Source organism: Tiliqua scincoides, chromosome 8, assembly GCF_035046505.1.
Source record: "Tiliqua scincoides isolate rTilSci1 chromosome 8, rTilSci1.hap2, whole genome shotgun sequence".
In the NCBI taxonomy this organism is placed as follows: Eukaryota; Metazoa; Chordata; class Lepidosauria; order Squamata; family Scincidae; genus Tiliqua; species Tiliqua scincoides.
The window spans coordinates 26753357-26780868 of NC_089828.1; the positions used below are offsets into that span (position 1 = coordinate 26753357).

A 27512-nucleotide genomic window follows, 5' to 3' on the forward strand; every position below is an offset into this window, starting at 1 on the left:
TTATGCTTTGGAGATATTCTCATCCTCCTTACTGCTGGCTGACTTGTAGATGACTCCTTTGTCTTCCCTTGCCCCTTTCATGCTGAAACAAAATAATATGGTTAGAAAAAGTTGAATTTGCAGTAAGAAAACTATCTGCAGTTATTTTTAGGGTGGCAACCTGCAATCGGTGGATATAAACAAATTTAAAACACCTTAAATCAAATAGATTAATAGGACAATCTAATCCACTGTGGCTGTCTGACTTCATTGAACCTAATTATTATTTATTAATATTAATTAATTATTTTGCTTTTAAATTTGTCTATAATAACTTGCTTGTATTTTTGCTAAGATTCACACTTGGACACTTCCAACATCCAAGCCATTTTCAGACCTATTTGTACTATTCTTTCCTCCTTTGTATTGTCTGACATTCACACCCTTTTGTGTTTTAATGAACTTTTCTTCGATTTTAACTCCTCACCTGCCTGTTGTTGTTTCAAACTCAATAGATTGACCCAGTACTCCTGAACCCTGTCCTCCTGAAGGGAAGGCACCAGGACACAGGTCATTTGTTGTCTTGTGTGCTCCTTGAGGCATCTGGAGGGCCACTGTGAGATACAGGAAACTGAACTAGGTGGGCCTGTGGCCTGATCCAACAGGACTCTTCTTATATTCTTATGTTAACCCTTGATTACCCACTACAGTCTATGCATTTGGAGGAATTTTCTATGTAACTAGGAGGTTTCCAAGAACCATCTCTCTCTGCTTTTGTCTTTGTGGTGGCAGCAAAACCTACCAAAATTGCCCCTAGCATAGGAACAGATCTGGGGAAAGGAGGGAAGCATTGGCATCAGGGTGGTTTCCCCACCAGTACCATACTAGTCCACAATGGGATTCCTTGAAGGTGGTAGAAAGAACTAGGACTTTTGAGAAACATTATTTGTGGCATGAGTTGATATTTTGACTGATGAAGTGAGTGTGGTTTGCTAGAAGAAAATCTAACAATAATCGGGAAATCCAGCCAACATCCTATAGAAAGAGAGCAAAACATCTTACCTCATCTTCCTTCGAATAAGACAAAAGGCTATGGCAATAATAGCAAGCGTTCCAAGGCTACTGGCTAATACAACAGATAGGACAAAACCTAGAAGGGGGAGAAAAGCAAGCAGATCAATAAAAGGTGATCAAAACCAGAAATTGTCCCTAACCTGTTGTGATGCTATAGTTATCTCTGCTGTGGTCTACAGTATGCCATACTCCTCAAAAGAGAAGCAAACTGAGCAGAGAAAATTCTCTGAAAGTGAATGCAGATTACTAACAAGAACTGAAATTAATAGGCCACCTTGATCTTGGAGCAGAAATTAGTTACCCAAATGCTGAATATTATTATGATGGCATCTTTAATATTACTTGCGCAGCTCCAGTTCATTTCAATTGAAATGTATTAGTGGATTGTGCTTAGAGAGAGAGAGTGCATGTGTTGGGACTTGGGGGATAGGTAGTTTGGATTTTCTGTTTTGGGCCAGGCTTGGCTGGTGGTTGAATTACTGTGTGTGTTGAGCCTCAATCATATCTGTATCTTGTTCTCTCCAAAGGAAGAGAAATGTGCATGTTTTCAGGCCTATGCTAGAAAATATGTTCAATAAGCAGTTATGATTAATTTGTTCTGAGTTAGTTCCGTGTAGTAGAGTTACTTGCTAAGCAGCTGCTGCGTCAGAAAGGGATGCGGTGAGGCCAAGCAAAGTCCTAGTCGTAATGAAAATCATGAAGATAGTGATGCTGCAAAAGTTTCTTGAGGAAAACATACCCATGCTCAGTCCACCATGTGCTGGATCTTGACAAAAGAGGAAAGAAAAATGGAAATGCAAAAATCACTACAATTCTACTGAAATCAGTGTCAGAAAAACAAGAATCTCATTCCTTATGAGAGCAGAGGGCTTGTTTCTCAGCATCCCTGGGGATTTTTGCAAATTTCCCATCTCTGAATATCCTGCTATAAAGCAAAACAGTAGCCACAGTCATACTTCTACTTATGGGTTTGGGAGACTGAAGGAGGATGGATTTATTCTCCTACTATCCACTAACCTGTGTTCTTCTACACAGGTTACAGAAACCAGGGCTAGCCCATGACCTCCTGGCCACTTGCTTAGATGGCTTTAAACAGAGTTAGATAATGGTGAGTAGGTCTATCTTCAGGTATTAACCATGACAGGTTGTTGGTTTCTCCAAGTTCGGAGGTGGTAGACCACTTGTTCTATTATGGGAACAAGTAACATGACCTTCCACACGCAATGTACAATTAATCTATGGCTTTAAAGGGCTTTGGGCACATACAGTAGATAGGTCTATCTGTGAGTATTACCCAAAATGGCTATATGAAACCTCCAGGTTTAGGGGCAGGACAGTACATAAGAACAGCCCCACTGGATCAGGTTATAGGCCCATCTAGTCCAACTTCCTGTATCTCACAGCGGCCCACGATATCGGCCCAGTATATCACTGAATACTGGCTGCTGGGGACTATTGCCTTGAACCCCTGCTTCCAGGGGACATCTAGTTGGCCCCTGTGGTGCTTAACCTGGTGTCTGCTTCTCTCCTGTTCTTCTGTTGTTTCTCTTGTCTAGATTATAAAACCCCCACGACAGGGACTTTTCCTCTCATTCTGTATAAAATACCATGTATGCTAATGGCACTAAGCAAGGGAGTGGCAACAGGATGCAGGTCTCTTGTTGTCTTGTGTGCTCCAAGGGGCATCTGGTGGGCCACTGTGAGGGGCAGGAACCTGGACTAGATGGGCCTTTGGCTTGATCCAGCAGGGCTTATGTTCACTAGCTAGTTAGCTAAATATGTAGATAAATAAGAATAATTGCAGATGGAATATCATGTTAGGCCTACCATTATTTGTTGGTCATAGATAATAAACTAAATTGTCAGTGACCACCTTCACTGGGTTAAAGAACATAAAGCATTTTGTGAATTAGAAATCAAATTGTCAGTTTTAAGAGCCAGTTGCTGCTACAAATGAAGCAGGCAGTCAAGCAAATGCAATCAGTGAGCTGAAGTTTTGCTTCCATGCACAGCAGTAGAGACAAGCAGCATGCTTGCAAGGACTGAAGGCTCTATCAAGGATGACGAGGTATCCAGCAACACAACTGACTTGTTTTTCCTTCAAAGGTTATTTGCAGCACATTCACTCAAAACATTTTTACATCATTGGAGGCTCAACAACATTGCTATGATAGTCATAGAAAGCCCAACCCCTGGTGACTGGGTGGTGCAAAAATGGTTATCCTAATTCTAGGACGCAGCACACTCAAGTTCCAGGGCATGTTCAGAGGCAGTGTCGGATGCTGGGAACACACAGTAAAGGAGCACCACTGCCTCCATGTCTTGATGGTGAGCTGTCTGAGGATCAGCAATGGAAAGAGTATGAGAACAGATGGATGCCCTACCCCAGCCTAGTCTGAGCTGGGGTCGTCCTGTGTTCCACCCATAATGCTTTCTATGGTATGTTCCAGTGCTGGATGACTGGCATTAATGATAGCAATAAAATAGCAAGTAGTGGTTTCCAGCCTAGTTAAGGAAAGCCAGTGGTGCAAATATTCCCTGTCCCTTTTGCTACCTCGTTGAAGGTGAGTTCGTGCATTCCACTTTCCAAATGCAGGTTTACCCCACCAAGCAATTGCCATGCAAATGTACAGGGCACACAGATGGTTCCTCTAGGAGCCCGTGTATGTCAGTACTGTGTATAAATCTGATGGGTGGCGACTGAAGCATATGACCAAAAATGGCTGTTTATCTTATGCAGGGTGACCAATGTAATAACTGCAAAAGAGGACAAGGTTCCCCCAAAATGTAGGATATCCAAGAAAAACTTAGGACATGACAAAATAAAACCTAAAAACACTTGTATATTGATTTCATGTGGTTATTTACTAGTAAATAGTAGTAAACTAGTGCAGAATGCGGTGGCCCGTGTGGTTACTGGAGGTAGGCGATCTGACTCTTTCAGTCTGCTTCTCCAGCGACTGCACTGGCTGCCCATTTGTTTCCGGGCTCAATTCAAGGTGTTGGTTTTGACCTTTAAATCCCTATACTGCTCTGGGCCAGGGTCTCTTAGAGATCGCCTACTCCCGTAGAATCCAGCTCCTCCTCTTAGGTCATCAGAGAAGGCCTTTTTGCAAGTGCCGCTGCCTAGGGAGGTACGTGGGGCGGCGGCAAGAAATAGGGCCTTCTCAGTAGTGGCACCAACACTATGGAACTCCCTTCCCCTTGACTTAAGAATGGCTCCCTCTCTTGAGACTTTTTGGCGAGGCCTGAAGACCCTTCTGTTTAAACAAGCCTTCTGAGTTCTCGGCCTTTTTAACATCTTTTTAATATCTTTTAATATTTTTTACAGGCCTGATTCTTATGATTTGCTGCTGCTGCTCTATGCTCTTTTTTACCTATTTTTTGTCTGACTGCTATTTTTATGATATGTGTTAATATGTTTTTATTTGTTTTAAACTATGTTTTTAATCTGTTTTAACCTGTTGTAAGCTGCCTTGAGTCCCTTTGGGGAGAAAGGCGGGTAAAAATAAAGTTGTTGTTGTTATTGTTATTGTTATTTAAACACTAGATTACTTATTATTATTAAATTTGAAACTACAGGTGTGCATCACTTTGCGACATTCCGGCTTACGCCGGGATCACATACCCGATAACCCCATGTGGTCGGTGGGGATGTACAATCCAGCCCTCCGAAAGTGAGGGGAGCTCTATTCCCCTCCCAACTAGAGGGTTGTCTGAGCATCCCAGAGGCAGCACATGTCCACGCACTACCTCTGCAAGGTTCAGACTGAGGAAAATCAAATCTCTGGTGCACGTGAGACACGATTTCCCTCAGTCTGAGCTCTGCAGAGACAGTGTGCAGGCGCGTGCGCCTCTGGGAAGCTCAGATAACCCTTGGAGGGGAGCGGAGCAGAGCATCCCCTTCCCTCTGGAAGGTCCGGATTGCGTCAAGCACCGCTTGACGACAGGGATCGCGGTCTCAATCCCTGTCGTTAAGTGGTGCACGACTTTATATTACATATAATTTATTACATATAACTTATTAATTACAAGAAGGCTATGCACTGCCTGCTCACATGGAAAAGAAGGACATTTAAGTTCTTTTCCAGGTGATGGGGCTAATAAAAGGGGACATGTCCTGGAAAAAAAGGACTTCTGGTCACCCTGATCTTATGTCCATCCAGGCATAAAAATTGGAAATGAATATATACTCAGGTCTGAAAAAAGTATATGCAAATTAACTCTGACATTATCCAGACTCCATGCCCAATGAAGAATGTGAGTGAAGCATTTTGCCCAAACGCTATAATATTTTGCTAGTACCCCATATGCATCCCTTCCTGACCCCTTTCAGTACCAGTAACAAGCACTAGAAAAACAGATGGAATAAACATTGATAATTCCTCTGCATAATCTTTCAGCAGTAGCACATAAGAACCAGTTTAAACCGAAACAGCAACCCATGGACAAATTCTGCAAAAGGGAAGCATCCTGTTTTCCTGTCCTTAGAAAGGAGCCTATTGGACTAGATAGGCAAAGTAATAGCTCACAGCATGCAGAGTCTAGGCATAAATGAAGAAGTGCAGACAAATGCAGACTTCATAATGATGCACCAACCAAGAAAACCAGTGCTCATACAGCAGGCAGCCACCGGTACTAGAGAATGGAAGTCTCAACAGTATGTTCAAATCCTGCCTCCCAAGCCACTGCAAGCATATCCTAGACTTGTTATGTTTGTGGGTGGTAGATTTAGACATACTGCTTGTTTGACTTGCATTTCTACCTGACCAGACGGAGGAGTTTGGATCCAGAGATTCAGGGTTTCCATGGTCTTCCATTTGTCAGGTTGATTTTTGAATTGCTTCCGGCATCTTATTCTTCAGTATTCCCCCAGGCGTCAGAGAAAAATTCCAGCAGGCGTAAAATGAATGTGGCTCACGAGCACTAGACTTTGGTCGGAGAGTCACCTGCAACCTAGGAGGGTTGTGCCTCAAGAGAGCTTTGTGGCAACTTGAAGACTTAACCGTTAAGTTTTCACACCACAAGCTTTTTTGCTGTTTCTTAAAGTTATTTCTCTTCAGTGGCATCAATACGGTTTGCATCACCTGATGTGGGAGGCCAACGTGTCACCCCCCCATGATGGACCTCTTCCCATGCAGTGGGCAGGGCAGTTCCCCAGAAGGTGGATGCAGTGATGCACCATTGCCCCACCCCATTGGTTTTTTGGCTATAACTTTTATATAATATAGATATTTCCAATGCAGTTTGTTTCATTGCATTCTGTATGAGAGCATGCATTGAATGATATATAACATGACGGTATTATTCAAAAGTACCAAGATTTTAAAAATTTTGGCCAGTAGTGGTGTCACACCCCCCATTGCATGTCATCCAATATGGCAGCCATTTTCAACCATTGTGCCATGGCACACTGGTGTGCTGCGAATGGTCCCCAGGTGTGCCGCAGGAATTTGGGAGAGGGTCATTTATCAATACGACCATTGGGGGATGTGAGCCCGCATTGACAGCACAGTGTGCCCTGTCAATTGTCAAAAAGCTGATGGTGTGCCTTGACCATTTTAGTGCCTTGCCAGTGTGCTGCAAGATGAAAAGGGTTGAAAATCACTGCGATATGACGTGCACCCCTCTGGCAACACCACTGTTTCTCTCTTCCAGAGTGATACAGGCAGCTTACCGATGAATGAAATGAAAGCAAGGTGGGATGGGGAGATTGCTTTTTATCTTCCTTATAATAAAATATGTCTGCCACAAGTGTAAAATGGCTACAGTAAGAAGCCATTAGGGATTTCATAGGTAGAATCCTGCTGCTAGGATTGCCCCTGACAAAACAATAAGAAATTTGAAAGTAACTATCTTTTTGAGGTGCTCAGGAGGTCGTCTCAAAATGCCTTCTCATATGGCCCAGACATTTGGCTCTCCATCTCCATGATCTATTCATGTTCCTTCGAAGGAAACCAAGCAAACTGGTCTTGAATGAATAAAGAACTAGAGAGAGAGAGAGATCTCCACTGTGATTAAAATTGGTGAGATGATTAATATAGAACAAGTGGAGAAGACAGAGCCAATGCAAGCCTACTTGTGGTTGGTGCCACTTCTTGTCCTTTGTTGGGTACTTCTTCCATTATGTTTTAAAGTTAGGTGGTTGCTCTTGCAAGTCTTTTGTCTGAAAAGATTTGCTAATGACTTTTTTTGAACACAGCATAGAACTGACTTGGAGACAATGGAAAAACATCAACCCTCCAGAAGTTGCTCTGCAATTCACTGGATTCTGCTGGAGAGAATTCTGTATTACTGATCAAAACAAGTCTGCAGATACTTGTGTAAAATGGACATTTTTCAATATCACATAACCAGAATAGTGTGATCTACAACTAATGACCTGTAATGCAGCTAGGAAAACCTGTTGTGCAAGTTAAGGATATAAATGCATGTTATATTAAGAGTATGACATTAAGTAGTTTTAGATATTCTTGTTTCCATGTGAGCAGTCTAATAAAGAAACAGAATGCCCAGGACCAGAGTACCCATCTAGCAGTTTTTGACTAATGGTAGCCATTTATTGGTCTTGCAAGTGCCTTCTGAGTCCTTTCTAGCTTGTCTACATTCTTCTTGAAATGAAGTGCCCAGAACTCAACTCCAGCTCCTGTTTTGCCAATAGCTGAAATTTTAATTTCAATTTTTTGACATCTTTCTGCTTCTTGGAATGAAATGTTCTATACAAGGTAGAATTTAAACCTTACTTTATTACAAATCTGTGACCAATGCAAAAATACGAAATAGGATAAAATTAGAGAGAGAATCTTCCTGTCACATTCCCCCCCCCCCCATTTCTGCCAAACCTAGTCACTGTTTAAGGAGAAAATAAAGAACCCTGTTTATAGAAAAATTAGCCATCTTTGTCTGCTGTTTTTTCAAATGAACTCAAGTTAACTATTGGCTTCTAAAGTACACACATTACAAGGCAGCCAACCTAGGTATGCAATCAAGTACACATTTGATAGGGAACTGCAGCCAATCCTGTCTCTTTGATGAATGCATCTGTATGATGTGCAGTGTTCCATGCACTGGTGCCATCAAGATTTGATTTATGTAAAGTACTCTATGTGGGGCTGCCCTAAAAGACCATTTGTTATGTGTGTGCCTTTTCCTTTTAGTTATGAAGACCGGCTCTTCAGGCCAGCACTGTCATAATGTTGTTGATCTAAGTCTTAACTCTGTTCCCTCTGGCAAAGTCACCAAATTCTGTCCTTGGAATAAATTATGGCATTTTTGAAAGCAAGGTGCTTTAGAATACCACTGTGCAATGCTTTGATGAGCCTTGATGAATGTAAAAGATAAACATAGTGGTTCTCATGATAAAAGCACTCAAAGCCTATAACATTTCATGTACTGAATGACAGCCTGTGGGGAAAGTTTTAACCCTTCCTCTGCCCTTCAGCTATTAATTTCTTCCCACCTTTGTTGCTTGAGATTGGTAAGAAGGGATAAGGTATCTGAGGTCATTTTATTATAGGGGCAATGCACCTGAGATTATATAAATATCATTTATAACACACTTTATACATATTTAAATATTCTCAATATAACTATTGTTTATATTACATCTTCTGTACCTTGAGTTCAGTTTAATTAATTGAGTATTAAATGGGCAGCCAAAGTGGTTCAACCCTCCCAGTGCACAGAAACATGTGGTACTGTGTATGGCAACTGGGAATTGCATTGCTGGTATTACCCTGAGAGCTCCCTCTATGGCCATTTGCATTCCAAGTTTTACTGCCCACTGTTTATGCTCTAGTTCAGTGGTTCTCACACATTTTGCACCAGGACCCACTTTTTAGAATGAGAATCTGTCAGGACCCACCAGAAGTGATGTCATAACCGGAAGTGACATCATCAAGCAGGAAAATTTTTAACAGTCCTAGGCTGCAATCCTACCCACACTTACCCAGGAGTAAGTCCCATTTGCTATCATTGTTAAATGAATATACATAGTAACTTGTTAAAAGTACAGGTCTGTAACATTTCCCCAAATGAAGTCACATATCATGGTAGCATAAAGCCTAATATATTAAAAATAAAATATTGAAATGAATGGGGACACACCTGAAATTTGACCCACAGTTTGAGAAACCCACAGTTTGAGAAACACTGCTCTAGTTTGATAGCCTCATTAATGCATTTGAACTGCCAGGTACATCAATGGTGCTATAGAAATAAATAACAATAACATTGGAGCCCTCCTCCTGTCATTATTTTTTAAAGGGCTACAGTTTCAAGCAGTTTAGGAATCAAGTGGTGAACCCCTTCTAAGTGCTTGCTATAGTTGCAGAATAATAACAATCCGAGGGGCCAGTCCTATCCAACTTTCCAGCACTGATGCAGCTGTGCAAATGGGGTGTGTGCTGCATTCTGCAGTGGCAGGAACAGTCATGGAGGTCTCCTCAAGGTAAGGGAAGGTTTGCACCTGTGTTAGAAAGTTGGTAAGGATTGGGCCCTGAGTGTATTTTCTTTAGTGCAAAGTAACAGACTTTGACATTGCAGTCCTGTTTAAACAAAGCAAGCCAAATAGTGTTTGAAAAGAAACCCCTTGTTGATCTATAGCAAAGTTCCTATCCAGAAATGGAGACTTCATTTTTTTCTTTTTCTTTTGAGCATATTTTATCTTTCCATTGAATTGGTAATCATTCAGAACCACATAATAAGGCCTTTAAGCCAATTTTTTTGTGGTCTTGCATTTCATGCAAATCAGATGGCTAATTTTTGCACCCATGACGATGGATTTTTGCAATCCATCCTGATGAGCCTTTTCTGCTTTTTACGTGTCAAACTCATTCTCCTGCAGGGCTTCGTCAGATCCTTTGAAACTCCCCAGAAATAATCTCCCTGTAATGCAAAGTTGTAATTTCTTTTAGGTTCATAGTTGCCTAGTCACACAGGCTGCTATCAATAAATTCCTGGCCATTTGCTCAACTTTTTCATTTCATATTTTTAGTTTTACAGTCCAGGGTCAGTTTTAAAAAATACAAATTCTTGTTAATAAAGACAATAATGTTTATTTTGAAGAATACAATACTTTACACTGTGTTTTATTATTCTTAAATACAGTACTATTTAATTTAAAAAAAACAAACCATAAAAATGCAATTGGGTAGTTTGGCCCTAGGAGAAAATCAACAGATCTTTCTATTTCTTACAGCCAAAATATTCAGAAAGTGATTGAGAGATGTTATCAGACATTATTACTAAGTTCTTCCTCTAGACAAGATTTATTCCATAAAACATTAACAGGAAATCCTCCGGATTTTATAGCTGCCATTCTGTGTTTCCCTAAAAATTGCTGACCCAAGACCTTTGGGCATCTGATGTGGCACATCAAATGCTGTTTCCCCCCCCCCCCCCTGCACAATGCCTTGCTTTGCCAAATGTCCCTCCCTGCCCTCAGCAGAGCACCAGCCACCACCACTTTTCCTTCTGCTCACTGAATTCAAAAAAGAGAAGTAGACACTTCCTCTTCTTCTCTTCCTTTTTTAACATGTCTGCCCAAAGTTGCATATATGCAACAGGGACCAAATGTGAACACCTGTGGGATGGGCAAAAATGGGCTAATCCAGGTAGCAGGAGCAGCAGCAACAGAAGTCTGCTGCCTGAGGCAATTGCCTCGCATGGATGGGCCAGTCCCATGTCTGGACTGAACCAAGAGGTTCCTTTGGATCTTGTGAATACACTAAGTATATCCTTTGAAAATACTGTTTGCTTTTACAGGACTTGTTTTCAGGAGATTATTGGAGTCACACTGCATACTAGTCTTAGATGCTCAAAGCCCCATCCACTATTCGAAGTCAAATTAAGTAATCATTTTAACATTTTTTTGCATCGTGGCATCTTATGCTGCTTACCTTGTCTGAAGGAGACAGAAACCCGCCTTTCCTCAAACTCCTGGACCCTCCGGAAGTTGTTCACCATTTCCAGGGGGGCAGGGTCGTTAGACTGTGTGCAGTACAGAGCAGTTTCCAGGGCCAGCAGCTAGGAGGAAAACACACAGGTCACACATGACTGGAATGATAGGAACAGAAAGACTCATAGGTGACATCTAGTTGTTGCCCAGTCATTGAGAAGTTTCCCTTCATATTGTTTAATTTTGCTGCTACTTGAACATCTCTTGTTATATGAATGATCACAATCCAAAGGATTGTTAAAGTATACTAGCTGAATTAACATGCAGACTAATAGGGGGGGGGAAGCAGTGGAGAATCTGTGCTCTTAATATGGGGGCTGGTTAGAAAACGCTGCACTTGGGACTTAAGTTCAGGTGATACTGTCCTCTTTTTATGCCAACCCAGATTGAATGTGGTTGTCTAGCTTGAATGTGGTTGAATGTGGTTGTCTACATCTTGTGTGTAGCTCATCATTTATTGCAGTGACTTCAGAAATATGATTTGCAGAGGAAGGCTCTATGCCTATGGTGGAATGCTTAGACAACCAGTTAATCATGTCTACAGACCTGGTGGTCTTAGGGTTTGCCCCACTCGGTTGCCCCAAATAGCTAACTGCATACTTTGTGAGATACACAGAATCGTCATTTGTAATATCCTTCTTTTGCACAGTCACACCAATGGGATCTGTACATGAGCCGAGCAACTTCAGAAACTTCTGGTGCTTTAACCATGAAAGTGGTACTCTCCCCACCCTTCAAAGATAGAGACTTGCCTGTTCCTGTGAAATTTGCACTGGTTTTCGGAAAACTGTCCAAAGAACACTTGGATAGCAAGGAGGTGTAGTCAGGGATCCTCCATAGCGGTAATACTCATCTAGTCTGTCTGGGAGCAAATCTTGGACATTGAATCCATGGATAGAAACTTCCTGATCTGAAAGAGATGGCATATGTCTTACTAATTATATTAAGAACATGCCGTATCTTGTTTTAGGGTTGACCATTCCCTGAATGTTTTCTTTCCCTGTTTCCATTCCAGATGAAACGGTTCCCCTCAGTGCTCAGCAAAATGAGCCCTTTCAACAGTCAGACAGAATCTGCTCTGAAGTTTACAGCTGAGTGGTGTGGCTGGCTGCTGAAAGCTCTCATTTTGGTGAACACATCAATGACCCAGCATTTTTGTCTGGATGACCTGACTGCATTGGTTTGTTAAGTTCGTGGAAGGGATAGAAAATCAGTGAATCAGACAACCAAAGGTAGTGATCTTGGTAGATGGAGCTCAGGTAGAACAAGCATTACAGAAAACAGTGTTATAGTTCGCTTATAAACAATTGAACACATTCTGTCTGGCTCTTTTTGTTTCAATGAGTCAAATACAGAAATAAATAGTATGCAGCAAACTGACCCTGCACTGATATAGTAACCATATACTGTATATTAATTAATTCAATTTCATTAAACAGTACAGGAGGAGGGCAGGATGTCTGGTCTAGAGGGCTGAGCCTCCATTTGCCTGAAGATAACATCCAAAGGTCGCCAGTTCGAGGCCACCGGCACCCTGTGACCTTGAAGCAGCGGACAAGCTGAGCCGAGTTATTCCATCTGCTCTGAGTCTGGAAGGATGGAGGCCAGAATGTGCGACCAGATCAAGAAAGTAAGATCTGAATGTTGTGGTTTCTTGAAAGACAGAAACCTTCTTTCAAATTGTCAAAATCCCTACGGGGATTTAAATTGCCTGCCTGTGTAAACCGCCTTGAATAAAGTCTAAGGAGAAATCTGAGGACCAAGAAAGGCGGTATAGAAATACCTGTACTATTACTATTACTATTACTATTACTACATGTTGCTAAACCCAGATATTCTGGTGTGACTTTTGGAGGCTGTGAAACACTCACGTGGTTGGCATTTTCTTTCTTACCTTTGTATTTCACGTTCTGGAAATGACTGAAAATCTTTTCATAGGATGGATTGAATGGGCCTGCCTATAACAAATGAACACAATATATTGTCTAAGTGATTTTGTTCAGTCCAGCAAGCAGATAGGTCACTGTTGGACAGCAGAGTGGAAGACACAGATCTCAGGTAAGACACAGGGCATTATAGTGCTCTTGCACAGCTCTTACAGATTTCAGTGATGTTTGTTCAAGAGAACTGCTGATGGCTTGTGCTCCATGTTCGTTTGTGGGAAGGGCCATTTGGACTTTCAGACATCAAAATGTCTTGTTCCAACCTTGCTATTTGGTTTGTTATACCTTTGTTGGTGAAATAAGGCTAACCACCAATTTAGTGGGCTGAGATAATTTCTTTTCACAGTACAAACACATTCATAATCCTGTCCCAGCTATTTTTTCAATAAACCCTGATCTGCTCTCACTAGAATAAGTAAGTGATTGCGGTAAGTGATCTCTTTGGCCACACTGTAAAATACTTAATAGTCATAATTATAGCTCTTTGAACCATTAGCAAAATACCCCTTAAGGAGCAAAGCAAACCAGGGATTTTAGATAATGTGTATCTAGGAGTGGAGGGGGAGTGGGAGCTTTGTGTGTTAAGCAAATGTAACATGTATGAAAGAGTTTATAGAGGGCAGCAGCCTTTTGGGGCAGGTAATCCAGGTGGCCTTGCAGTGAGGGAGTCACAGTTAGGTATCACAATGGCTGACAGAATGCAAGACAGAGCAGATCTGACCCTGCAGAGGGACAGAGCTTAGTGTCCAAGCACCTGCTTTGCCATGCTTAAGGTCAGAGTGTGAATCCTTTTGTGAATTTTGACAGCCACCCCTCCAACCTCACTTTTTGGCATGTATCATGTATCCCAAGGAACCATGGAAAGGAGAGCTTCTTACTTCAATCAGGATAGCCAAGACTGCCAGTCCATCTGGTTTGTCCATTGCAGAGTTCAGATCTGGATATCTGTCAGAGTTGTAATGTACTATATGAAGCTACAGGGAGGAAATACAGTGGCAGATATTATCTCTTCTGACTAATCTGATGCATAACACATTTACAAAAGAGATTAGGGTCTTTTGGATTCCCCATTGCAATGTGTGTTACATATTTAGGGGAAAAAGACACTTGAGCTTGTTTTTTGTTTTTTTAATCAAACCCTACCTTGTGTTTTGAAAAGAAAAGAAAAATCAGTGGACCACAGTTATAATCCAAATGCTTGAGGGGGAAACTCTTTCTACTGTGCATTTTGGGTTTATTTTCTGCACAGCCCCATTATGATATGAATGATGGTTGCACCAGTTGGTGGATTGCACTGAAGGCTACTTTTACACAACCTAAACTCGATCAGATTTTAGACATCAGTAACATCACAACCCTATGCACGTAAACTCGGATATAAGCCTTTTTAGGTCAATGGGCCTGACTCCTAGGGTAGTGCATGTAGGATTGCAGCTTAAGGGATAGAAGCATAGCAAATTCAAAGGTCTGGCCCATGGGTACAATTCAGAAACAAAAAAGAGTGATCTCCAAACAAACAGGAGCAGAAATAAATCCTTCTTATTACAAGTAGGTTATTACAAGATATGTACAAGTTATTATTACTACAAGATATGACATTTATAAGAAAGCCCAACATGTTTTGGCCAAAAGCTTTCTTTGGGGGCACTGTCTCTACAATGGAAATTCTGTTAACGAACTGTGGGGTACAATCCACCTGTGTATAGTAGCCCATTTATTTTAAACGAGCAGGGGGCTACTCAAGGGCACTGAAGGAGTGATAGTGCAACGCTGATTTTGTACCTCCTGCATTGGCTCTCTTTCTGTTACCAGGCCCAATTTAAAAGTTTAAATCATCATATGGCAGGAGGTCAGGTTCTCTTAAGGACAGCCTTCACCCCAATGAATTTCCTGGGCTCTCTGATCACTGTTGCAAGCTCTGCTCTCTGGCCTGCCTTTGATGCATATTTGATTGGCGATAACCAGAGACGGCTGTCTCTGTGGTGACGACGCAGCTTTGGATTTCTTTCCCCTGGGAAAGTTATTGAAGGGAAACCTCCCCCCTTCAAGTGAGCCACCAATCTCTAACTTTTCTGCTTTGCAAGGCTTTTAGCCGAACCTGTTGTATCTTGGGTTTTATCTGACTGTTTTCTGTTTTCATTTCTTTTATTAATGTTTAATTATTGTTGTCAGCTGCCTTGCGTTGTCCTGAAATGCCAGGTAGAAATCTTTTCAATAAATACATATTTCAGTGAGGAATGTTGTAGGAGGTCTTCCTGTGCTCCTAGTAAAGGGGACACGTCATTTGGATTGTCTTCCTTGGGCACCAAAATGCCAGCCCCCAGTCTCCTGGTTCTTTGCCACTGACTGATATGGAATTGTATTTCAGTGCATCCACACTTCCCTCTAGACTTATAATTAGGCTGAGACATGAAACAGCTTAGCAGATTCAAGCTGAAGGTATTGAGCATAATGACAATTCACTGTGGAATCCCCTGATTGGACTGGACCATATTCATGGCAGTTTCCTCCCAGCCACTTCTGTAGAGAGCTAGGAGTATGCAATAACAGAACTTAAGGTTACATACTGTTACTTCAGTAAGAGTTTCTGTCCATTATCTATTACAGGGAGAGAATGATATAAAAGGTATCGGAGCATAACTAGATCTCATTTGTCTATTGAAGTCTTTAGAGGAGGAAAAAAAAGCTTTTGGCAGTTTTATTTAGTTTAAAAATTACTCTACAGTGGACTGTAGTCTTGGAAATTGCGTTGCCAATATGATGATGATGCTTTTTTATTTCTGGTGTTGGGCAGTGAATGCTGTAGAGCTGAAATCACATTTGTAAAAAATGAATCATGGATGAAAGAGAGCATGTAACTTCTCTGATGTTCTAAGGCAGTGGTTCTCATACAATTAGCACCAAGACCCACTTTTTAGAATGAGAATCTGTCAGGACCCACCGGAAGTGATGTCATGTTTGGAAGTGATGATATCAAGCAGGAAAATTAACCATCCTAGGCTGCAACCCTACCACACTTACCCAGGAGTAAGTACCATTTACTATTATTGTTAAAGGAATATACATAGTAGCTTGTTAAAAGTACAGGTCTGTAACATTTCCCCAAATGCAGTCACATAGCATGGTAGCATCAAGTCTAACATATTAAAAATAAAATATTGAAATGAATGGGGACCCACCTGAAATTGGCTTGCAACCCACCTAGTGGGTCCTGACCCACAGTTTGAGAAACACTGTTCTAATCACTTTAAATGAAATCAATGTTTTAAAAAACCTCCTCACTATCATAATGTGGGGGAGAGGCAGGCAATCAAACAGCTTAGTTTCCTTTTACTCAGAGGCAAGCGACACCCCCTTCCCCTTGGAGCAAATGGAAGAATGCAAAGTGAAGGTAATCTTCTTTGTGAATAATTTTGTGTAATAATCTTCTTTGTGAATAATTGCCTCTTTGTGAACTGAAACTAAGCTGTTGATTGATTGATCGACACCCTGTATTACAATGGTAAGCAAGGTTAATTAAAGGGGTGTTTTCCCTTTAAAGGGCACTTCTCATTGCATTGTGATAAAATTGTGGGTGAAAAATCCATGGATAATTAGGTTATACCTGTATAAGACAAGAAGTGTTGCAAAACTGAAACAAATTTTAGTTACTGAAAGCATATGGTTTAAAGAAACAAAACAGACCACCTTCCAACTAAAATTCTCTTGGTCAATATTATGGTATGCTAAAACCATTGCTCTAAGGGCCTGCACTTCAGTCCCATATCAGTTCTTAGTAGATGCAGACTTGGGCTGGGAAGGCAAAAATCTTATATACAATATTGTATACAAACATTGTATACAGACATATACAGAGCAAGTCTGCATATCATTTCACAATAGTTATTATCACACAGGACTGACTAACAGGGTCTTGGTTGATTGGTATGTCCACATAATGGAAAAAAACAGGACTAGCCATCCATGAGCTTGCTGAAGCTATTGATTCAAGTGGTGGACTGATGTGTGGAGGTGCCCTTCTCAGTCCACCCAATTCCATTGCTGCTGCTCCTTCTTCCACTCCCTGGACTCAGAAAGCAAGAGGGGAAGAAGTCTGAAGGAGGGCAGGCTGGCTGTCATTTGCTCCATTGTTGAAGTCCAAGGCACAGTGAGTGACCATTGATTTAGGGCCCGACTCATTCGCAATACAAGAGTCCAGTTTTACAACACTAGAAATAAGTACATGAAGATATAATCATCTTACTTCTGCAGCAAAATGCTTCCCACTGATGGTGTGCTCGGATCCTTCTGGCTTGTTCCGGTCTCCCCAGTGTAAGTGAAGCTGAGCTGCGGAGTACTGGGACGGGAAGCCTCGAATGTGCATTGTTGGACTCAGACTCATTCTTACTGTGAGAGATGATGGGGTGGGGGGAGAGGATGATAAGACACAGCACTAGAATATTTTATATCCAGAATGAATAAACAAGGGTCCCAATTCAGATGATGTTAAAGGTCTAAAAATGCTCTTGTAGCTTTAAAGATGTAAGAAGAGGCTGGAAGGCAAGACTTCCTCCCCCTATAGTCCTTAATATACTATTTGAATTAAGTGAATTAAGTGGGGGCAGGGGGGATGTTGGAAAATTCAGATACTGCTGGGTCTGCCCTTGAGGGTAGTTCAGACATGGGCCAGTGCAAAATGGGCCACGTGCAAAATGGGCCAGTGTGTTCAGAGGTTCTATTTATTATGATGGTGCAGCCATCAGACAACTCTTAAGACAAACTCTTATTTTGTCAGAACATAAAAAGCAAGATTACTCAGAAACAGAGCTTTATTTTCTGGAGAAAGTTCTATCTTAATTTTGCAAATGTGGACTGATATTTAGTATTTATAAAAGCATGCATGCATGGGCTTAAGATTTACATTCCACATTGTTGGCAGAATACTGTAGGAATGAATATATTTCCAAATGTTTAAGAATCAAAATGAACCCTGGCAAGTTTCTGATTCTGATATTGGATCTAAATGGGAAGCTGCATTCAATAAGCGCTCTTAATGTCATTATTGACTGAACTTGGAAAACGTATTGTTCACAGCTATGTGTCCTTTGGTCGGTCAGCCATAATAAGGGCAGTATCAGCATATGCATTATTGACTGAAAGACCCAATAGGCCAGGAGATCAGAATCCATGCCTACTTCTTTTAAAGGAGCTTTAGTCCAATGCAGATTATGATTGTTTTCTTCTTATGCTTTAGTAATCACAATAGTCCAAATTATGATTTTCTTATTCCACATTAGCACCCCCTTACCTGAATGTCCATTATTGGTCAAAAGAAACTGTTCAGTGGATGATAAATTGTAGCCTTCTAGTTCTATTGGTAAAAGAGTGGAGTCATAGTGGAGAATGTCATTATGAAAATCAATTGGAGACTGGAACACTCCTCCACACATGGGATATTTCTTGGGCCACACTTTCTCCCCATTGGGACCTGGGAGAGAAAATAAAAGAACCCAGATATTACAATACAATATTATATGTGTGTTACATTTATTTCAAGGATCTTGAAATGGCATGTGTGGTCTCTCTCCTTTCCACGTTTTATTATCACAACAATCTTGTGAGGTAGATTAAACAGAGGAAGAGTGGGTAGCATAAGGTCATCTGGTTAGTTTTATGACTGGGCAGGATCTTCCCACACTCAATTTGCCACTCTAACCTCTGGAGGGCCCCCCCCCCCCATATCATCCTCTTATAGTCTTCTAAGGTCACAAAGTAGTTTACCCAATAAACAAAAGAATGATTCCCAAAAGGGCTCTTAGACTAAACTAGTAAAGAACCACTGGAAAAAATGATGTGCTGGGATGAATAGGATGTTGTTTTCCTCTTGCTAAATATAAGAGAATCACAAAGTATCTCTTTATCCAGTTAAAGAAGAGGTTAGCAAGGCTACATAATTTTTTTTAATGCTTATGATGAAAAATCCAAAGGGTGCACACACACACATTCCCCCCCCCCAGAGCAATTAACACTGGCCACAGGCTACAGGCAGTGGTGGGATTCAAATACATTAACAACAGGTTCTATGTCCTAATGAGCAATGAGCAACTCAGCTTCAATTGTCTGCTGCAAAGGAAGTTGAAAGACTAGGGCTGCACTCCTATACTGTACAGTACACACTTTCCTGGGAGTAAGTCCCATTGAACGTAATGGGACTTACTTCTGAGTAGACAGTCATAGGATTGCACTGTAACTTTAACCCAATGTCTAAATCCAAATTGCAAGGCTGCAATTCTGTCCTCTATAGTCACACTTACAGGCCTCTGGCCACTAGTTTCCAAGGAGGATAAACATGCGGCTGAAATGCACACTTCAAATGGACATTTTTTCTTGAATTCTCAAGGCAGTTGTATAATGAAGTCAGGAAGGCACCAAGAAGAGGAGGTGGGAACTGCCAGGGCTCCAGGTTACCAACCTCTGGAGACACCACAGCAGCATAGCACCTTCACATCTGCATAAACCAACTTGCTGCACTGGGCTTTGAGCTGGGTCACCTTCCTTCTCAGTGGGAACTTGGTGATTTTTACCAGAGCAGTCAATCCTCTCAAGGATCTGGTTCACTTAGTGGTGAACATCTGGTCAGCAAAAGTGCACTGAGCACATAGTCTGACACCTCATCATCAACCAAAAGCAACAACAGCATAGTAACATCTTTACATCTCCCCTTCTTTTTTGATCTATTACAGCATTCCTCAGCATCTGCCTCTCGCCCACTGTACCATTTTGCATGGCCCACCTCTGGGAAGTACAACTGGAAGTAACTGGAATGACTTTATCACCAGTTATTTCCATACTAAGAGGCCAGACATAATGCAACAAACCACGGTAAGAGGCTCAGGCTACAATCCTATCCACTTTTTCCTGGTAGTAAGTCCCATTGACTATAATGGAACTTACTTCTGAGTAGACATGCATAGGATTGGGCTCCCAGGGTAGATGGGAGGGCTTTTTTGAGTGCAAGAAAAGCAGAACTGAGCCTCCTACCACTGTTTGTTGCATCGTATTGCTGGTCTCACTGCCAGGCAGTGGAGGTCTGGGGGGGGTCCTGCCATGAGTACCACTGGGCACCACCTCAAGTACCACTGGTGTTATGAGTACTACTGGTTGAGAAATGCTGCTCTATTGCTTTTATCACCCAGCCCCAAAAAGAATTCCAGTGAACTCTAAAGCTTCCCCCTCCAACTTCCAACTCTGCAATCCAATGCACGTCTATGCAGAAGCCCAACAAGTTCAAGGGGAGTTGTTGACTTCCAGGGTTTGAGAGAGAATGGCAGCCTTGAAGGACAGTTTCACTAATGAGCAAAAAAAGTATTATGAGGGGACTGTTCTTCTAGGTTGCTTTCCAATAGGCAACAGCAGATACCCATCACTTTGGTCTACTCTAGTGGCAATTCTCCCACAAGTGTGAGGGCTGCTACTGACCAGGGAGTGCAAAGCAGGGGCCTGCAGTGGGTGGGCAGGCAGGGGAGGCAGAACCTCCCCACCACAGCCCTTCGAAAGTGTTGCAGCTGTGTAGGTGCCCAAGCACCCACAACCCAGCCTAAAAATGAAAATTAACAGCTAATGTAACAAGTCTTGCAGGTTTTGAGGTTCACCCTGATCACAAGTTCTTCCCAGTGTTTCTCCAGTTCTCCTTCATTAGGTGATAAGACCTAAACCCAATTTGCAAACTTGTTCAAAAAATCTTCAATTTCTAGTCAGCCTGCCATGGGGGGGGGGGGAGAGAATAACCTAAAGGAACTTTTCTGCTAGAGAAGGAGCAATGCTAACTGTACCATCCTCAGCACACTTACCTGGGAATAGCAGCCCAATCCTATGCAAGCCTACACAGGAGTAAATCACATTATATAGTCAATTGGGTTTGCTTCCCAGGTGTGAGTAGGATTGCAGCCTAAGGGCTATCCAACTTTCCAGAGCCAATGCAGCCACGTTGCAGTCCCGAGGAAAGGGAACAAACATTCTCTTGTCACAAGGAGACCTCCAGGACTTGGTGCTGGAAAGTTACAGTTAAGAGGACTTAGGACTGAATCCTATCCAATTTTCCAGTGCAGCTGTACCAATAGCGCATGCACTGCATCCTGTGGTGGGGAGCAGGGAATATTTGTTCCCTTACCTCAGGGCTGCATTGTGACTGCACAGGTGCTAGAAGAAAGCCTCACTGAGCACAATAGGACTTACTTCTGAGTAGACATGCATAGGATTGTGCCCTAAGGCTGCAATCCTACTTCCACTTTCCTGGGAATAAGCCCCATTGGCTATAATGAGATTTACTTCTGAGTAGATATGCATGGGATTCTGCTCAAAGGCTGCAATCCTATCCACACTTTCCTGGGAGTAAGACCCATTGAACAAAATAGGAGTTACTTCTGAGTAGACCTGGTTAGGATTGTGCTCAGTGCCTACCCAGAGGTAAGTTCCATTATGTGTCCATGGATGTGTGGCAGGGGGCTCGCCCTCGAGGGCGATGGGGGCTCTTTGGGCACGACCTGCTCTGGCGCCCTCCTCTTCATCCTGCCGGCGCCCCCAACCCACTGGGAGAGCTGAGCCCAAGGAGCCTCCAAGAGCAGTCTACTCACCAGTCGGCCAGCTCAGGAGGGGAGCGGAGGTGCGGGGCGGGCAGCTGGGCTGCTTCTTTCGCCCTCGTCAGTAGGCTGCATCTGCGGGCGCGCCCCTTTTGCAGGAGCTGGGAAAGCAAGCTCACAAGGGCTGGTGAGCGGCAGCCGCGTTGCGGGAGACTCCAGTTGGCCGCGTCCAGCTCGCCCCTTCAGCCCCAGCAGCCTCAGCACCCGCTGGGAACGGCCTCCTTTCCCCCGGGACAGGTTGGCCCCGCACGGCCGATGCCCCCAGGAGGGTTAGCCCTGACATTTCAAGGCACGAGCTCCCTGGCCAGCAAACGGTTCTTAGAACCAACAGCTGATTAGGTAGGGGTTCTATAGAATAGGTGAGAACCTGCTGAATCCCACCACTGGCTACAGGGCATTTCTCCTGCCTATCCTGTCTAATAGGAGCACCCATTCCTTTCAATGAGGTCTGCAGAACAAAAATTCCTGCTGGATTGCTTCCCATAAGTCTGTGTAACACTCTTAACAGCACCCAAAATCTAAACCTGGTGGCAGCCACATCACTTTGCTGCTTTCCAGACAGGTGCAGATTTACAATAATTTAAGTTATTGAGGTCCAACTTGTAACAGACTTGTAAAATATTTTTTGGAGTCAGAGCATAACTGGGTGGGAGCCCAATCTAGAGACCAGATAATGTGAAGTTCCTAACTTTTAAAGTGAACATTCAGAATATATATGCCCACTGGTTTTACAAGTCAGGTAGGCAGTGACCATCTGGACATACTTTGTAAAATGCAGTATAGTATATTTAGCCAGCAGTTTTAAATGTATCCACATGCAGCTATCTGCCTGGTTATCTGTTTTATTACCCTCTCTGTCCTCCAGCAATGGGCTCCAGCATGGAGGACTGCCTAGCTTAACTGTCTGCCCCCAGCTGTCAGATGGGCTTTAAGATGGGGCCTTATATAGGTATCTATCTTTGGTGGCAATGAATCTACACCCATCCTAGGGTCAGGCTAGGACATAGCAATGGTCGCCATGGCACATCTCAGTCTTCCCCTGAGCAATTGGAACAGGAAGAGGGCACAGGAAGGATGACACAGTGAGGTTTGCCTGCCTTCCCATCACAACACTGCCCAATAGGGGAGCCAGCCTCATCTAGTTCTACAACTAGGACATTGCACAGATAAAGCTAGTGGAAATAATGAAACAAAGAAAAAAGTTCCACCTGCTCACATTCTTAGGATTAATGGTGCAAGAGCATGTGTTCCATGATAATTTATTTAGCAGTGTTTTGGCTTCACCCCCACCACACCAATCAAGGGACCAATCTCATACAGGAGGAGGACAATCTCATACAGGGCAGGAGGTCTGGTCTGGAGGATTGAGCCTCCATTTGCCTGAAGATAACATCCAAAGGTCACCAGTTCGAGGCCACCGGCACCCTGCAACCTTGAACCAGCTGACTGTTAAGGTTTGAAGGGGAGTTTGTAAAAAATTATAAGAGGATTGGCATAGGTTCCCATTCTTGTCCCAATATGAGCAGGTTGCAAGAACACTTCAACTACAGCAGAGTACTTTCAGCAGTTGTATTGGTCAAGGGATATCACATATAGAGTAGTCATTTAACAGTCCAAGAGTCAGCACAGAGAGCAGTCAGTTCCAGTATAACAAATCCAAATCAGTTCCAATAATACACAGTCAAAGGTTCAGTCCATAAGCCAGTAATATCACATACATACAGTATCCAGCCTCCTCAGTCACTGGCAGCAGTCTCACAGTTACTCCATCAACTCCCCTACCACTGCACTTGAGGCACCTCCTGACTATCTTCATATAGTCAGCTCAGCCAATCAGTATTTGACTTGGTCACACCCAGGGTGTGCCTGTCCCAGGTGCTTGCTGATTCTGCTGAATCATTGCTCTGCACCTGCTCCCTGAACCAACATGTAAGCTTTGGTTCTGCATCACTCAGAACTCAAGCTGACACTGACAAGCTGAGCCGAGTTATTCCATCTGCTCTGAGCGTGGGAGGATGGAGGCCAGAATGTGCGACCAAATCAATGAAAGAAACATCTGAATGTTGTGGTTTCTTGAAAGATAGAACCTTTCAAATTGTAAAAATCCCTACGGGGATTTAAAAATTGCCTGCCTATGTAAACCGCCTTGAATAAAGTCCGAGGAGAAATCTGAGGACCAAGAAAGGCGGTATAGAAATACCTGTATTATTATTATTATTATTATTATTATTATTATATCTGTGTTAGCACTACCCCCTCCCAGTGCATCCTCATCCTCAAGCAATGCAACCTAATAGCCAGGACTCTGTGGCTTGAACTCATAACCTTATTGAACTGGACTGGGACTTTGAACAATGAACTAATTTAGGCTGTACCTCCTGAAGCCTCAGAATTCTTTTAAGAAAATGAAAATACACCAGCAAATCCTTACTCAGCTACAAAGCCCATGAGGTGCCATGGGCCAATCACAATCTCTTAGCCTAACCTACCTCAAAGGACTGTTGTAAGTTTAAAATTCAGGGGGTGGGGAGTACAGTGTATGTTGCGTTCAGCCTTTTCGTGGAAGGGTGCAATAAAGATGTACTCAGTAATACTTTCTATACTTGCCTGTTCAGTAGAGCCGTATTTTCTGCCCATTCCATTTCTGACCCTGGTTCAAATCCGGCAACAGACAACAGGGACTATGCCCCTGCTTCAAAGTCTAGTTTTGAGTATGGCCAGCCACATGACACTGTGGCTACCACATCCGGCAGAACAAATATCTTTTCATAAATAAGGGTTCCCAGAATCGTAGTAGTTTAACCATTGTTAGATTTTTTAAAAAAAATTGGCTTCTGGTTCTTGAGAAAGTCAGCATGTGACAGCAGGGCTGGTATTTTACTACTTCTTATCTGACTCAGAAAGTGGAAAAGCCCTCCAGTAGGAGGGGAGGGAGATAATTGCTGATCCATGCTAGACTTTGACTGGGATACCCCTAGGACAACCAGTAGCCTTAGCCACGCACACAATCACTCTGCACTCAAGTGAAATCCGGGGGGGGGGGGGAAGAGAAAGGAATAGAAAAAGGTAGTGACCACGCTGTATTCCCCACAGTCACATAATGCTTTTGAACAATGTATCATTCCATGACATATTTCCACTGTAAAGGAACGTATGCAGTGTATTGCACCATCTTGGAGGCTACGTGCAGAAAAACAGGATATACGTGTCTTAAATTAAAAATAAAATAAAATAAAATATTGCTTCACAACTCTCCATTTCCTCAAGTGCCTGGAGTATTACCTGTAAGGAGAGAGGACTAACAGTGTTATTTAAAGAAATACTGTAAAACATAAACGTGTGTTTACTGATATGCAAATTGAACTTCAGCGTAAGGGAGCTGATACAGCATGCTAGTCTGCAAACTGGCTTCAGTCCCTCACCCCCCTCCCCTCCCCCAATCAAACAGCATGGTCTCGGAGCTCCCCTACCAGTTGCAAAATTCAGACTTGCATCTCCTTCCCAGGGTGTGTTCCAACTCTCAAACGGTTTCTCTTCAAGCTTCAGCCTACACCATAATGTAGCCACCAGCCTGAAATCATCACTTCACTTGACACAATAGAACCTTATTACCTGAAGACTTGACTTCAGAATCAATGGACTAAACAAATACAGTGTATGTTCAATTTATACAGCACAGATTGCTTGGCAGATTCACAACATACCTTTGCTGTCACTTGCCATCTACCCCTCAACTAAAGACATACCATCTTTCAGTGTTCAGTAACCAGGGCTGGTCTGTCCATGAGGTCAACTCAGGCAATTGCCTCATGTGGCTGAGTGGCTTGGCCACATACCTCTGTCTGCCCACCTCCACCTCTTCTTGCTTTACTCCCACTCCCTGATCTGGAAAAGAAAGAGAAGAACAGAAAGGACATGGAAGTGTGGAGGAGAGGTGAGCTAGCACCAGAGGTGTTCTCTCCTTTACACTTTTTCTTCCTCTCTGTTCCCCTCTTTCTTTTCAAAGCCTGAGAGTGGGAAGAGGACCAGGCATCATGGCAGTGGCTGACATGTCCCAGGAAAGTGGAGGGCAGAATGTCGCAGAAGGCACCAGGAAGTGTTGCCCAGCTCTGTCAATAACTTGACTCATCCCTCACCAGGTAGTGTTCCAAAAAGGTGCTTATTTTGTTGGCCTAGTTGCCCTATACTGGTTGACCTGATAGTTAGACAAATTCTAAGTTCATAATCAGCTGAGTTCCTTCAATGGGTACTGATTTCACATGACACAGAAGCCTTATCTTTGATCACTGATCTGTGATAGCTTTGCCTCACCATCAAGGTTTCATACTGTTTATGAGCCTGGTTTTATGAATGAATGGGAGATTTGTAGGCACTGGGACAAACCACATCCTGTTATTAATTATACCTCTGCTATTAAAAATAAAGAATTATAATTTAATATTCTGAATTAAAGCCACTACTTACCAATATAAGACCATTTAGATCCTAGAAGAAAAAGAAAAGGGGTATGAACTTCAAGTCAATGAGTGGTATTTCTTTCTTTCTCTTCTTACAGCACATACAACATGTGGTAAAATGGGCTGTATGTACCGGGTGTGAGACATTTCTGACAAATCCCACTTTTTAGACCTCAGTAAGTCAAATTTTCCAACAAGAGGTAGGGCCTTTTCTGTGGTGGCATCACACTTACGGAATTCCCTAGCCTGTGATTTAAGAGGTGCTCTCTCTATGAAATTTTTCCCACAGGGATTAAAAACTTTTCTTTGTCATCAAGACTTTTTATTAAGGTCCAGGTAAATGGTTTGGGGTTTAAGTTTAATTTGCTTTTATTTTTTTTCTTGCTTTGGGATTTTAATGGTGGATTTTATGCTATTGCCTCTCTTGATGGATTTTTATGAAGATATTTTTATACAGCTGGTTTATGTGTGTTGGAGATGGCGCTCGTTGCTGTGCTGCCTAGTTTATCGTGCTGCTAATTTTTTATATTTTCTTTTTTAGAAAGATAAAAGGTTACTATGTTCTTATGATAGGAATATAATAAAGCAAAAGAACTATTTCACACAAGCTCATTCATTTAAAAAAATGGAATTTTAGGTACTTGTACTGTACATACTTTCTACATTTTTTCATGACTTAGATCCCTTTTTACCTTACTTTCAGAAACTTTTTATTTTTAAATCATATTCAGGATTTGGGGCTTGACTACCCTGTATAATCTGATATTCCTCTGAGTTTCTGGAAAAAATCTCAGGAATTTGTGGGTGATAATTCTGGTCCTAGATGGTGTCTCTCAATTGGAGTGAAGGGGGGGGGGAGAGTAAAATCTCTGACAAAGAAACCTTTATCCCCATATGGTTTTCTGTTGACCTGACCTCTTTCTCTCCGGAGAGCTCTAACAAGAAGTCTCTGGAATTTGTCATGAGCTACGTGCTCTCAGTCAGGTAACATTTGGAAAAGACAATAGCTGTATAAAGAGGTTTCCTGTCTGCGCTCCTGGGTCCTGTCTGATGAGCCAACCTGACGCAACTACATAGTGTCTTCAGGCAGCTGCCAGAGCCACCGGGCCCACCACTGACATATGCCATCAGGCTTTTGCAGAGGGGTTTGGGCCAGGTCACCATTTCCCCACAGTACCCCTGAGGTAGTGATGTTCTGGGGTATTGTGGAGAGAATGTAGGGGCCATCATTTTTTCCACAATGCCCTGGAACAACACTTACTTTGGGACATTATGGGGAAAAATAGTGGTGGCCAGCTGGTTGCATGCTGGGGGGGGGGGCAAAAAAGAGCCAGGTAAGAGTTTTCTAGGTAAGCTCTCCTCATGGATGGGGAGGTCCCGTCCATGAAGGGGAAGACACCTCGACAGGATATTGGCAAGGGCCTCCCTCAAATTTGGAGCCACCCCTACTGGTGAGGTCACTTGAAACTAAGTAACCTGATTC

The 27512-nt window shown here is 42.6% G+C and overlaps 1 protein-coding gene across 1 annotated transcript; it reads right to left on the bottom strand.

The window, feature by feature from the left end:
- CA12 (carbonic anhydrase 12) lies at positions 1-27300 on the bottom strand. Its single transcript, XM_066635513.1, has 10 exons — positions 27291-27300; positions 26037-26084; positions 18242-18421; positions 17198-17340; positions 13833-13928; positions 12906-12969; positions 11764-11921; positions 10953-11079; positions 1042-1129; positions 1-82 (listed from the first exon to the last, which is right to left on the bottom strand). Exons 1-10 carry the CDS (start codon positions 27298-27300, stop codon positions 1-3), a joined length of 996 nt encoding a protein of 331 aa, XP_066491610.1.
- Positions 27301-27512: the final 212 nt, after the last annotated feature.